Genomic DNA, 14,002 nt, shown 5'->3' on the forward strand with positions numbered 1-14,002 from the left:
GGGCATAGCTGCCCAACTGGCAAGTAAAATTCCCCCCACGGTTCGGAGGCATTAATAGACGTTATTGTACCGCTTTGTGTTAGGCTTTCTTATCTTTTAAGTTTAGTTTAAATTGTTATATTAAGTTATATCATCATTTTATTTTTTATTTTAATAAATATAAAATGTTAAAATATATTTTAATTATTATAATCACAAGAATTATTGTTAATGTACTAAATAAAATAAAAAATAAAATAAAATAGAGTAACTTTGTTTTAGATATACCTCTAAATGTCAACGTCACAGAAAGTTGATTCTCCATAATAATTCTGCTGTTTTATTCCCATTTTGCTTAATACTTTTAATACTACTTATACATCTTGTTGTTTTTCAATACTTTTCTGATCTTAATTACCACTTGAATACGTATTAGTGCTAATTTAGATTCTATCGTATCCGCTGTGGCATGGCAGCATCAAGTATTTATAGCCATTAATATTTTGTAATGCAGAACTTATTATTTTTCAATACCTAAATGATTTTAAATACCTCTTAATTATATTTGAGAAACTAGAACAATCAGAAACTAAACTTAAGCATATATTTCTTTTTTGTTTTAAATGAACTTTATACTTGTATTCATGACATAATATTGTGAAATCCAACAATATTTGTTGTTTGCAAATTGTTTGTAAAACAATCCTTTTTTCCCTATTTGAGCCTCTGTGTCTAATGCTTTATTTATTCTATATATATATGCTATACACAATACATGTTAAATGTTTACGTACAAAACGGAATTATAAGCTTGCGCTGACACACTGCTCAAAAATATTTAAAAATCGATATTTTGAAAAGGCAACAAGAATGTAATGCTAGAATTCTGGGATCTTCTATGCAATTTTTTCATAATAATCATTATTTTAAAGCCATTTAGTTTTAAAAAGCCAGCAAGAATAGAATGCTATACTTGTATTGCCATACTGATCTCTCACACTTTATTCTCTCCAAACTAGTATATCCTTTCATTACTGCATGTAAAGATTTATTTATTGTCATGAAATTAAACAAAATTAATTTTGTTGAGTGTGGCTGTTGCATGTGGCAATTATTTGTGTCATAGTCATATATGCAATGCCGCCACCGCCACCGCCGCCACCGCCACCGCCGCCACTCAAATTGAAAACATCAACAGAAAGAAGCCGGAGCATGACTATAACTAAGTATGACGATATTCTAGACAACCGAACAGCCAACCAACCAACCTTCTTCTTCCTCTGCTGGCTACCCTCACAATTTGTCAGTGCAATGCTGCTTGGTTAGCACTTAATCATCGCAACGTTGATAATAATGATGATGAATGTGATGACAGTGTTTTAAAAAAACCAAACAACAAGAAACCAAGAAACACACATACAGACGATAGTAAAGTTTAATTGTTGCACAAATAAAAAGAAAGGCGACAGCGACAACGACGCTTTATTTATTTTTATTACATTCGGAGGTCGCGTGGGTTTTTGGCCATTGGAGTTAAGTAATTTTTGTGACTTGGCTGCACAATGATTTGTGACTTTAAATGGATTGCAGTTAGGTTGTTATGCTAAGATAATTGCGCGCTCAAAGTCAAGAGAAGGAGCTAAGTATGCCATTAGACCGAATAGGGTTGAGTAAGAAAACTTACGTTGCTAAAATCCAAATGGTTATTAGAGGAAGCGTCTCTTGAATGGGGGAAAAGCTGCATGAAAATGTTAGTAATTGTTTGGAGTTACAAAGTGCAAGTCAGAGAGTTACAAATTAAGAAAATATACACAGTTATACTATACTTACTATATACATGTCCAACTTTTCAAAATATGAATAAATTTAATTGAACCTAAAATACATATTTTAGGTTCAATTAAATTTATTCATATTTTGACAAGCTGAAAGGGAGATATACGATTAGTTTAGAATTGAAATACACTTGATTTAGGCTTCTTGCGTAATTAATGTCGAGTTTATACAACTAAAATTTGTATTATCCTCGAAATTATATAATATTATTTACTTGTAAATATAAGTTTTCCATTTCTTTACAGACATATATTCCATTTGGTAAATTATTAATGCCTGAGGGTATAAATATTTTAAAGAATAATAAATGCAAATATGAGTAGCTGTGTTTTTTAAGATTTAAAACTTATAAGAGTTTGACAAAATCTTAAAAATATATTAATAAAAGCAGCGGTAGAGTGCAGAAAGAACGATGACTAGGGAAACACAAAAATATTCGCTTTACTTATTTTATTGTTATTTTCAGTTCCATTTAAAAAAAAAAAATATTGTAATGTTAAAATTAAATTACAATCTGGATGTTAAAACAGCAAAAAGCATTTTCTGTATTGCTTCTTTTTGTAATATTTTAATTTCGATTTCCTAACGACTTTATTTAAGTTCAGTTCCTTCAATTTGTATAGTCAGTATTAGGAAATCAGTTTTCGTTGCACTCTGCTCATATTTTGTGCTGTTCAACAGCATTAAACATTTGAGCATTTTATCTATAGAGCTCTGCCAGAGCGTTGCATAAAACTTGTTTTATACATAAAACGAGCGAAAAAATAAATAACAAAAAGTCACATGTCAATTGACTAATTAAAAGCCCGAGCGATAACCTTTCATGTCAGCTTACAACCGAGTTGAGGTTTTTATATACGAGTAGTAGCTGCCTTGTTTTTTACAGATGCAGTTCAAGTTTCAGTTTGTTTGTTTGCCAACCAAACGATTTTACTTTTTAGACATTAAAATACGAGCAACTCAAATGAAATGCCGTCATTTGCTCATGAACTTTCAAAAGCAGTGCATTTTAAAACAAATTTTTCAATGTAACTGTAGCCTTTTCCATACAAACATACACTTCCATACATACATAGATGTTAATTAACTTAAATGACAAATAAATGTTTGACCATCAATTATGTAAAATTTAACCTTTTTCTCTCTCACATTTTCTCATTGCAGTTGAACTTTTTGGCAGCGTACGAGTTATAATTATGGTAAGCAAATAAAATACGGCATTTTTTTGTTTAATGTTCGACTAGAGCTCACATTGTTATTTGCGTATACTTTTAAGCTTTCTGTTCACATGGCAATTACATGGGAATTTACATAAAAATTAGCAACACTTGAAGAATTTTTTCATGTCAAACATTTCTCCAGAGACGCATATTTCTTAATTTATGCCTCGCGCTCTCCGGCAAATGAAGGAGAATCCGCTCGCACTGGCAAATGAAAATTTTATGTTTTCGCATATTTCACAAATGTAAGCTCTAGTTGAAGTAGTAACAGCAGAAACAACAACAACAAAAGCCATAACAAGTATGCACATTAGCTGCAGAAGCAACGAAAAGTATATACCCTTCTAAGTGGAGTTATTAGTTCCTGTAATAAACCGGAATTGGAGATAAAAAGCAGAAGAGCCAAACGATTGGAATTTGAAATGGAAATGTTAAATAAATAGTAAATATGGTGATTGTTTATCTTTAGATATTTGATTAGTTGCAAACTTCATACATCAAATAAAAAATACGATCTATTTTCTCTTATCAATCATACCCAATAATAACTGAACAAAAAGTTAAACTGATGAAATCATATACTATATTTTTGTCCCTGATCAATGATCAATACTTTTTAAGAAATCCTTCCTTTATAATATCTTAAATCATATAGAGCTCCAATTTAGCTGATCATAGAAGGGTAAGCAGATAATGCTGCTTGTAGAATTGAGAAGATTTTAATCTAAATTTCTACAAACTGCAAAGAAACCGGAAGAATAGTAACATAGTCGGCCCATCATGACAAAATATGTACTATATACATACTTGATAGGACATATTTATATATAGGTTTGTATTCAAAGGAGCATGTTTTAACAGAATTGCAACAATATAGTCTCATTCGTCAGATATTAATATATTATAGCAAAAATAGGCAACCACTTTACATAAATTTCTAAAGCCTATAAGAAATACAATTTGCAAAGAACTTGACTTGCCAAACAAACAGACGAGCAAACATTCAAACAAACAATCAAAAAGACAACCTTTACAATATATTCTTGAGAAGCATGTTAATTCTTAGCTACCTTACAAATACGAGTATTACAGTTAATGTGAAATGCTGCGTGGCAGAGTATTGCGACAATGGTGAGAACTACAGCAAGAATGGGAACAGGGTTGGCAACTTTGTGCTTACTTTAAAAGTTTTGCATGCGCAGCTCGCGCTGCCCTGGGCTGCCATTTTGACCACTTAATATACAATGAGTAATGTTTAAATGTAACCAGGACAATAGAGGCAGCAGCAACAGTAAAGGCAGCAGCAGTAGAGGCAGCAGCAGCAAGTGCCGCAGGGAGTTTACACTCTGAGCTGCGAGCAGTAGAGCTTCTGTGAGAATTCCAGCATGCAATTTATATTCGACACTTGGCCGAGCTTCTGCTTCATAGAGAACTGGGTCAGTCAGTGTTGCATGTGAAGTGGCAACACAGCCGCATAGCTGTTGTTACTACTTCTGCTCCATATATGTATGTGCGTGTACATATATAGTACACTATACGAGATATCGTACATACTCTGTGTGTGGCGAGGTGTTGAGCTTAAGCAGAGAGTGGCAGCATCCTTTTATCTTTACCTCTTCCACTCTCTCCACGGCTCGGGCATACGAGTATTGTTGTGCCCTTTAAATTGTTTGCTTAAAAATTAAACTGCACTTTGTAAAATGTTCTTTTGTTCCTTGTCTGTCTCTAGGTCTGTCTTTCTGGCCTTGTCAGTTGTAAAAACAATTCACTTACAATTCAATTGATTGCTTTTCAATTTTCTGGCAAGCACATTGGGCATACTTGTATGCGTAATTAATAATTTGAAAGCTACAGAGCGCTTACACAGAGACAACAATAAAGCAAACCAAACCATAAATAATCTTGTGCACAATTTCCGGCTCATTACACGGCCATGCTTCCTATCCTATCGATATCCTTCTCCCTGGCAGGAGCCAGCCAGCCTCTGTCAGCCTCTTTGTGTGTCAATTTTCATGTCTAGACGCTAGACAGTCGCACAGCTTCGCATCAATTGCGCAAATTGGGCTGTCATTTTGCCATTTTGTCATTTTATCATTTTCTCCGCCCCTGCGGCACGCCTCCTCGTTGACCATTTCGGGCCTGTTTGCGGTCACCCACTGTGTGGTCAATTAATTTTACGAGCATTATGCAAAGTTCTATTAAATACTTAGTTGTTGTTCAAATATTCAAAATTTTACTGTTGTTGTTGCTGCTGCTACTGCTGATTAGCAGCGTTTGTTTTTGTAGAGCACTTTGCTGGCACTTTTGTTGCTTTTATCTCTGTGCGGCTCAATGGCTGCTCTTTGGTTTATGATAAATGTACTCATAATGCGAGCTAATTGTGGCTTCATTAGCACAAGTAATAAGAATAATTGCCCCAATGATGTGCGGGATGATAATGTTGCTATGGTTGTAGTCAGAGTGTTTAAAGTCCCAGTCCGAAGTGAGAGCCTAAGTGGTGTAATTGGTTGTTTTTGGTTTTTAGAATAATGCTCAGTCAGCATAGCTTTGAAATTATTATTATATTATTTCCCTTAAGGCTGAAGTTGCTGGGCTACAAAAAGTAATTGCGGTAGAGAAAGTGCGCGAGAATTTTTTAACTGAACTTTTAACACATCAAGCGGTTAGGAAATACAATATTTTGAATATGACTTATTATTATTAATTCCCAGACTCTTACGACGTTACGATTGCTATTATATATTAGCACAAAGGTTTTTAAGTTGTCTTCTCATTCAATAGAGTCAAGAAAGAATTGTCAATAATATTGTTTTCTTTGTCAGCTAATGTTATTAGCTTAACGAACCAACAGAAATCCCATAATGTGAGTTCGTTCCTGAGTATTCGGTTCGAATCACAGCATGATTTAAAAATTGTGAAAATTCTGTAAGAGTTGTTATCTAATAAAAATCTGCAAGCCGATTCCACAGCATTAAATAGTAATAATAAATAAAGCTTATGTTATCCAAAGCTTTGCATCAGTGTTCTTTTACAGTCTTATCGGTGTTTTTACTTTTTGTTTAAAATTCGAACGTAAATGAAAAGCTTAATTCTGTACATATTTGTTTATCATCGTTAAATTTCTGAATTTCTCACTATATAGTATGTCTGCTAAAATCTACGTTCTGGTTGTCAGCTTTGATGCCAGAGATAAAAGCCATTTGGTATTCTCTAATTAAATAATTGTCAGCTAGGTTTATGAACCAATCTTACAAAAGTTTTATGTCAATCGTTACTAATTCTGTAGCATGAAATTATGTATTTAAATTGTTGGGAGGAGTGGTTCTATTTGCAGACATCATTTACATAATTGCGTAAACACCTTCAAAAATATAATAAGCATTTGCTATTAATAACTCATGTAATAATGCTTAAGTTCTTGCATAGTCTGACAACTTGCCAGAACCACTGACTCCTCACATCACGCCTCAATTCGTTGTCGATGTTGATGTCGATGTGGAAGTCGAAGTCGAAGTCGAAGCCGTAGCCTGTCACTCGACATGTATTGGCAACAAAGCAAATCAAATTTAATGATAAGCTCAAATGGAAGCACATGTCTTTTCCGCTTGATTGCAAGCCCTGTGCTGATGAGATCTCGCCGTCCCTCTCTCTCTTTCTTTCTCTCTCACGCTCTCCGACTCGCTTTGAGTCAACGACAAAAGCGTAAACAAGTACTGACAGCAGCAGCAACAGTAACAACAACAGTAACAGCGGCAGCAACAGACAAGTACAACAACAACAACAACAACAACATTCACTAATTTAACGCGCCGCTTGGCCAAATGATGTGTTTGTACGTCGCTGTTCCTGTGTGTATATGTATGTGTTTGTGCTTGTGTTTGTGTGCAAGGACCTGCGCCATTTTTGCGCACAAGGCTAACGAAGCGCAAAGACAGACAAGCGAAAGCCAGCCATTGTCATAATTTACTGATTTTTATTTATGGCATAATTTTAGGCGCTGCCGTTCGCATAAAGCGCAGGAATTTATGCCAACGCGCGCAGCACAAAAATAAAAATAAACCAATACAGAGACAGAGACAGCGTGTTGGAAAACAAAGTCTAGACCCCAAAGCCGTTGTTTGTGTTAATTGTGTAAATTAAATTAGGCGCTCATGTTAAGTCTTAAAGTTTATGAGCTGAAGTCAGGTGCTTGTGTGGTTCCGCAAATCGCTTAAGTGGTTATAAAACTAACGTAATTGGATTGCCAAGAAGTTCTGTGAAGAATTTATTAAATTGGAGCAACATTATGCGAATAATAAAATCACTAACAAGTTATACGAAATTCTAATTACAATTAGTTTACATACATAGAAACTGAAAATTAAATGAAAATGAATAAAAAAATAGCAGGTCTTTCTTAATTGTCGTTTAAAAACAAATTGCTCATTAACTCTGTGTGGAAAGTAATTGCATTAAATCGTTAAATATTTAAACACATTTGTTTAAGCATTGGAAAAAGTTTGAACGCATACTTTGAAAGGATTTCCACATTTCTTAACTGAAATGCAGAACAGCTTTCATCTAAGAATCAGCGTGATTTGTTGGTCTAATAAAAAAAACCATAAAAGTTCACAACTATTTTAAATATATTGTAAGTATATTTATAAAAAAAGTATATTTATAAAAAAAAGTACTTACAGATAATATTTAGATTTTATTTCAAGCATTTTCAACTTAACTACAAGGCCATCTTTTGACCTAATGAAGGGTGTCGGCTGATAGTTCAGTTGGACTGCTTCGGCCATAGCTGGTTCCAATTCCAGGTGAAAGTTTTGCAATAACTTAACAAGTGCCGTTTTTATCACCATTTTGGCAAAGTTTCGAGCTAAAAAAGGGACAGTGCATCCACTTGGTAATTACTGAGACTGCACTGGAATTGTATGAATAAAATAAAACTCACCCACACACTGTGCGCCCCCCATGCCATAGCCCATAAAGGATGTTGACTCTCCTTTGCCAGCAGCACAGTGCTTATCATCCAGCTGGTCATGCAAAAAGCGCAAGGGCTTGTATTTCAAGGGCTCACTGAAATACTTCTCATCGCGCTGTATGGCCAACACGGGCACCATCAGGGTCTTGCCCTCGCCAATGGTGTAGCGACTGTTGGGCAGTGTGTAGCTTTTGCGACAAATGCGCTCAATAATGGGGACTGGCGGATATTTGCGCAGCGTTTCTGCAAATTGGCAATATACGAAATGATTTTGCATCGCATAGTTTGGCAACATACCCTTCAAGCACATGTCCATGTACTTCAAGCCATTCAATTGCTCGAACTCGAGCTGAACTACTTCTGTTTCATTGACGTTCAGCTCCTTGACTTCAGCTTGCAATTTCTCCAGCATGAGCGGCTCCTGAAGGACTTCGAAGAGCGCCAGCGTGGTGGTGGCTGCAATGCTTTCCAATGACATTTTCAGCATGTCTTCGGCTACCTTGGCCAAATGTTTGATAGACAGCACCTTTTCTTGCTCTAAAGAGCAACGGATTAACAAGTGGTTGCAATTATTGGAAATTAAATTATTTGGGGAAGCAAATTTAAAAGGAGAAAAGGGGGAAAATTGGAAGTGTCTAGAGTTCATAAACATACAATTTTTAATTTATTGATTTATATTTGATTAGAAGTTAATTTGTTTGCAAGCCTTATAATAAATAATAAGTAGCTGCACTGAAAAAATAGCTCCTAAATTTTACTAAGTATGCATGCAACATATCTTTCTTTATTAAATGGCTGTCTAACACTTAGGAATAATAATATGTGACTAACTCTAACCAACTTTTTATTTTCATAAAAAATGTGTATTTATTTATTCGCTGCTTTCATAATAGAGATGGCAATAAAATGTCGTGGAAGGCAAACAAAAATATGTAAAAAGCAGGCTTGAAACAAAATAAGACAACTACTAAACGGAACTAAAAGCTGTCTTACTACTTGTATATAGTATATCTCCTAAGATAAGCACTTTGGCATTATATTGAAAGAACAAGTGAGTAGAATGGCTATCATCAAAAGAAAGTAGAATAGAAAATCATTTACAATTATCACAGCTTTCATCAGATTCGACACAAACAAGTTCTAGGGTCAAAAACTGATTTAAAATTAGTTGAAAACAATAACCAAAATTTTAAAGAGAATTCAGTGTGATTTAAAAAGTGTTGCTACTCTGATATTTATCATACCTCTCACTAATAAGCAATTTTGTTAAACTAAGTAAGTAAATTCTTTACAAATTTTAAATTTTCGAGATCAAAAAGAAACTGATTGTTGCAAGAGTTCAGTCTGTTAGCTAAGGCCAAGCGCCTTCTTACCATAAACGTGTTCCACATGCCACTTTTGTTTGCCGCTATTACAAAGCTCATCTCCATTACGAAACTTAACCAAAAGCTGCAAAATATCCTTGCGTATGAGGCCGTTGTCCTCACGTTGCTCCACGCTGGATTTGATAAGATCGCGTAGACGATAGGTGAATGACGATTTCTTTTGCAGGCGACTCAGTGTGCTGAAATATTAGAGTGTGATGAAATCTTACGATGAAATTGATAATTAGACTATTTAAGCTATCTTCTTGGAGTATCAACTCTACTATAATCTGCTACTTACAAGGACTGCCAGCTGCTGCGTCGCCTGTCGCTGCTCACATAGCTGGTGAATATGTGATCCTGCTGCTCGAAATTGTTCACATCCAGGCCATAAACCAAATTGCCAATAATGTTGATGGCATAACTGCATATTCCAGAACCTTGTATTAGTCTCAAAACATCTCTGCCATTATGACTTACATTCTCAGCAGCTGTTGCATGTCCAGCTCCAATGTGCCCTTATCCTGCTGCACTGCTCGGCGCACCAAATGCCGCATCATATGGTCGGCCACACGTTCCACATTGCGAAACATATCGGAGAGACGAGGTGTACTGAACATGGGTGCCAATTTCTCAAGTAAATTGTAGCGCCTGTAACCTCTGACCAAATCCCATTTGCCATCATTGAAGTGTCCATTAGCCTGCTCCAGAATTGTGCGGGCCAGGTCGACGCTGCGCACTAGTAGGACCGGCCGAAAGAAGCAGTAGATGCCGAGCAGTCGCTCCCGACCCATCTGATAGGCCTCCGAAATGGCCTCGACATGTCGGAATTCGCGTTTGTAGGCGCGACAAAGAAACGACCAGCAGCAGGAGACGCGTTCGCTTGGGAATCCTTTCCGTCCCCAGTAGCTGTAGACGTGACGGACGTACAGAAATACCAGACAGTAGAATAATATGGGCAGTAGCAGCCACATTCTGAGATTTGTGAGCGTGCGTTCGGGCTCACATGCGTCAGCAAACTGAATTGCACAGATAATTAAAGTTCGCCGTTGGCTGCGTTTTCATCGGCGTCTGCCGCTTCTTATTGCTGTCGATGCTGATGCTGATGGTGATGCTGATGGTGATGCTGAGGATGCCGATGATGAAGAGGATGATGAACGAAATCGAAAGTCGCTTCTTCTGCGACTAAATATACACAGCTTGTCTGACGAGCTGCGCTCAACTGACAATTCAAGCCAACAATGTTGTGTTGCCTGACCAAAAAACCTAAAAACCAATGCCGGCAAATGCCGGCGCACTATCGCATTATTGTTGTCTGCTTATCTCCCATTCTCTCCCTGGACGCCGTCCTCCTCTTCTTCTCACTCAATCTCTATCTCCCGCTCTCGGACTGATAATGAGAGCGAGCGCCGGCGGCAACCCCGGCCATCCTGATAATATAATTTATACAGCAGCGGCTGTACCATTATAGTCATTATCAGGAAACATGACAAGTTTTTACTTATACTCGTATTGTTTATATGCAGTTGTCGGCCGTGAAAAGACGCGTTGCCCGGCAGCCAGCAGCCAGCAGCCAGCAGCCGACCAGCCCCCTGACCCCTTGTCTATCATTCAGCAGCGCACACGTTCATGGTCTTGCATTATGCTCCGAAAATGATAAGCAAATTGTATCTATATGCACTCATCTACAGCAATAATCGTTTAGCTGCTCGCCATTATCTGACAGAAAACAAACACTAGCTATTACAACATTTATTTTCTTGAGAACGGGCAATGTTGTAATACCTAGGAAATAAAAGTTGGAAGACACAGAAAACTACGACTTTTGAAAAATTTTGCACTGCAAATACAAATTGAAACTGACCTGAAACCTAAAACCCTAAACAGTTTCTAATTAGGGGGGAGATTTCTTATTTTCGATGCAAATCATTAATGCATTCAATCGTTTTTGAGAATGTTTGCTAATTTCTGTACAAAAAAAATTATGACCTCTCAGGTAAACTTTAGAAGATATTGTTTTTGATCAACAATAATTATAAATAGATTATTTCTACGCACTTGTGTTTTTTCATTAAATTATTTTGTATACACAAAATTGCCCAATTGTAGCAAAAAGTAGGAATATGTACATATGTATGAGGAGTGGGCTTAGATTTTGTGGTGTTTCTGGCTTTTAAATATTTCAATATGAGTTTATTGTTGTGTATTGATGGGCTTGAGAAAATTTATAATACATATTTAATTAGTTTCTTATATACTTGGAAATGAATTTTATAAAATTGTGTTAAAATTTAACAAATTACAAAAAATGCTTTTAATTAAAACTGACACAAAACAGTCTTCAAGAAAAAGTAGCAAACATTCAAATGAAATATTTAGATTCTTAATAATAATAAATCAACAAGTAGAAGCTGTTGAGTAGATGACAAAAAACACGTTACGGAAAACCCTATAAGTTGGGAAATCAAAAGTAGCCATTAATCTCAGATAGCTATAAAAGTTTCTTACGAATTCTTTACATTTTTAACTTTTAGAAAAAAAACTTCGTTTGTTCATAAATCCTGTAGATTCCAATATGTATTTAAACTAGGGAGTCTAACATTTATTACGCATTTATTTGCATTACTCGCATATTTGTTATGAATTATATTCGACAGTCTGTAGTTTTCAGAGACTCATCACGAAATAGAGTGAAAACGACTAAACAAATCATAAAAGTGTATACTATATACAGTTCATAGTACACATAGATGATTAATTTAGTTTTTAAATAAAATGAAAATACATAGCAACAGTACAAAGCCTTATCAGCTCTGCTTAGGTCAGGTCAGGCACGCTTCTCTAGACTCATTCTCGAGCTACCTCTGGTTGGCTGAGAAATACTGAAATTAACCAATATTTTCACCAACGCCACCTTGATAATGACCATGGTCAAGGATTTAGCTGTAAACAGTTTTTTTTTCACAATATATAGACTCTAAAATTCCCTAGAATAGGCGACTTACCAATGCACTGCTTTGGTCCCAAGCCAAAAGGTGTATAAGTATTTCGCTTTGCATCGAATCTGTGTGGATCATATCTATTAGGATTAGGAAAATAGTTGGGATCGCGGTGTATGCCAATGAGGGAAATTAAAATTAGTGTGCCCTTTTTAATGGTGTAGTGAGAATTGGGAACACGATAGTTCTCTGTGCATTTCCGATGAATAAAAGGAATAATGGAGTATTTCCGTACGGTTTCTGTGGCAAGAAATAGAGGAAGAACACTTAGGCAAGTGGAAAACAGAAGAGATCAACAAAATTCACCCATTATGCATAAATCCATGAATTTAAGATCCTGCACAGCCTCCAGGGTGAGCCTGTCGGTGCGACTTAAGTTGTGTCGTTGAAGGACTGCAGCCAACTCTTCGAGGACTTCCCTCAAGATGGGAGGAGAATTGGCCAACTCGTAGAGGGTGCAGGTAGCTGTGGCTGCTGTAGTCTCCGTACCGATTGTGTAGAAGAGTAAATACTGTGCGGCTAATTGCTCCATCGATAGGGCTTTGATTTCCTGCTTCGTTTTCCCCATATCCAATACTTTAGCAGCAATCTTTCTAGCAGGGCGAAAATGCATGAACAGCTGTAACATATCCTTGCGAATCACGCCATTTTTCTCTCGCAACTTCATTGTGCGCTGCAGAAGGGCGCGCAGTCTTAAAAGATCGCTGTTACCAATCTCGAAGCGGCTCATTAATTTACCTAAGCTGACATAACAAAATAAATGAAATGAACAAGTGTAAAATTTCTATATGCCTGTCTCTATTGGTTGAACAGATATTGACGTTCATACAGACAAACAGAAGGACAGACCATTCGGGTACGGTTTTTCTTAACATTCCCACTTACTTACATTGGACATACTAAGGCGACCAGATTGTATATTTGAATGGAAAGAGTTGGCTCCTCTATTAATCGGCCCACTGCGCGCAATTCGTTATTGGGCTTTGTGAAGCTATCAATGTCCTGTCCAAAGATAACTGAACCCACAACATCCACAGCATACGTTGACAATCGTTGGCTCATATTCAACACTACCTTTTGCTTTTGCTTCATGGCGCTATTCAAATGTTGAACCAGTTTTTCGCCCACATCATCGATAGTACCAACCATGTCCTTAAGATTCCCTAAACTGAACGCTGGATCCAGCTGGGTCCGCATTTTTCGCCAGGCAGTCCACGGCATATTCAACAAATTGGCCGTAAATTCGTCATAGTTGTTAGCCACGGAGATTCCCCGGTCGCAAAAGCTGCCAGAGTCAGTTGTAATTATTCTGCGCGCCAGCACCACATCCCGCACCAATATAGCCTGTATGAAATACATATAGATGCCGACAAAATTGGCATTATGTCGTGCATAAATATCGTTCAAAGCGAGACCGAAGTTGCGCTCCCCTCTCAACACCACGTCCATCATGCCAAGTGGAAACTTGCCACGCTCCTCAGCTATGCCCTGACGTCGCCAGTATGTGAATCGAAGTCTAAGGATCTCGTAGACTAACGATGTCGCCAAAATAAGTAAGACCAGAGTATACATGCCGATCGCAGTCTAGACAAAGTACGACTGTGAGGTTTCTATTCTGTGCAGTCGCTGAGTGAG

The 14,002-nt window shown here is 36.8% G+C and overlaps 2 protein-coding genes across 2 annotated transcripts in view; one reads left to right on the plus strand and one right to left on the minus strand.

Moving 5' to 3' along the window:
- Positions 1-14,002, plus strand: part of LOC115631917 — a 77,273-nt gene that overhangs the window by 46,781 nt on the left and 16,490 nt on the right. Inside the window, exon 3 of the mRNA XM_030528769.1 lies at positions 2,980-3,014. Coding sequence (XP_030384629.1) covers positions 3,012-3,014 — 3 coding nt within the window. The 5' untranslated portion in view covers positions 2,980-3,011. The remainder of the gene's footprint in view (positions 1-2,979; positions 3,015-14,002) is intronic.
- On the minus strand, positions 7,596-13,942 carry LOC115631172. The gene is made up of 11 exons (XM_030527861.1): positions 13,257-13,942; positions 12,674-13,110; positions 12,374-12,607; positions 12,206-12,311; positions 9,849-10,421; positions 9,670-9,792; positions 9,378-9,568; positions 8,302-8,541; positions 7,975-8,247; positions 7,713-7,899; positions 7,596-7,620 (listed from the first exon to the last, which is right to left on the minus strand). The coding sequence occupies exons 1-11, from the start codon at positions 13,937-13,939 to the stop codon at positions 7,596-7,598; spliced, it is 3,072 nt and encodes a 1,023-aa protein (XP_030383721.1). The 5' UTR covers positions 13,940-13,942.

Source organism: Scaptodrosophila lebanonensis, unplaced genomic scaffold, assembly GCF_003285725.1.
Source record: "Scaptodrosophila lebanonensis strain 11010-0011.00,11010-0021.00 unplaced genomic scaffold, SlebRS2 tig00001412-arrow-pilon, whole genome shotgun sequence".
Taxonomy (NCBI): domain Eukaryota; kingdom Metazoa; phylum Arthropoda; class Insecta; order Diptera; family Drosophilidae; genus Scaptodrosophila; species Scaptodrosophila lebanonensis.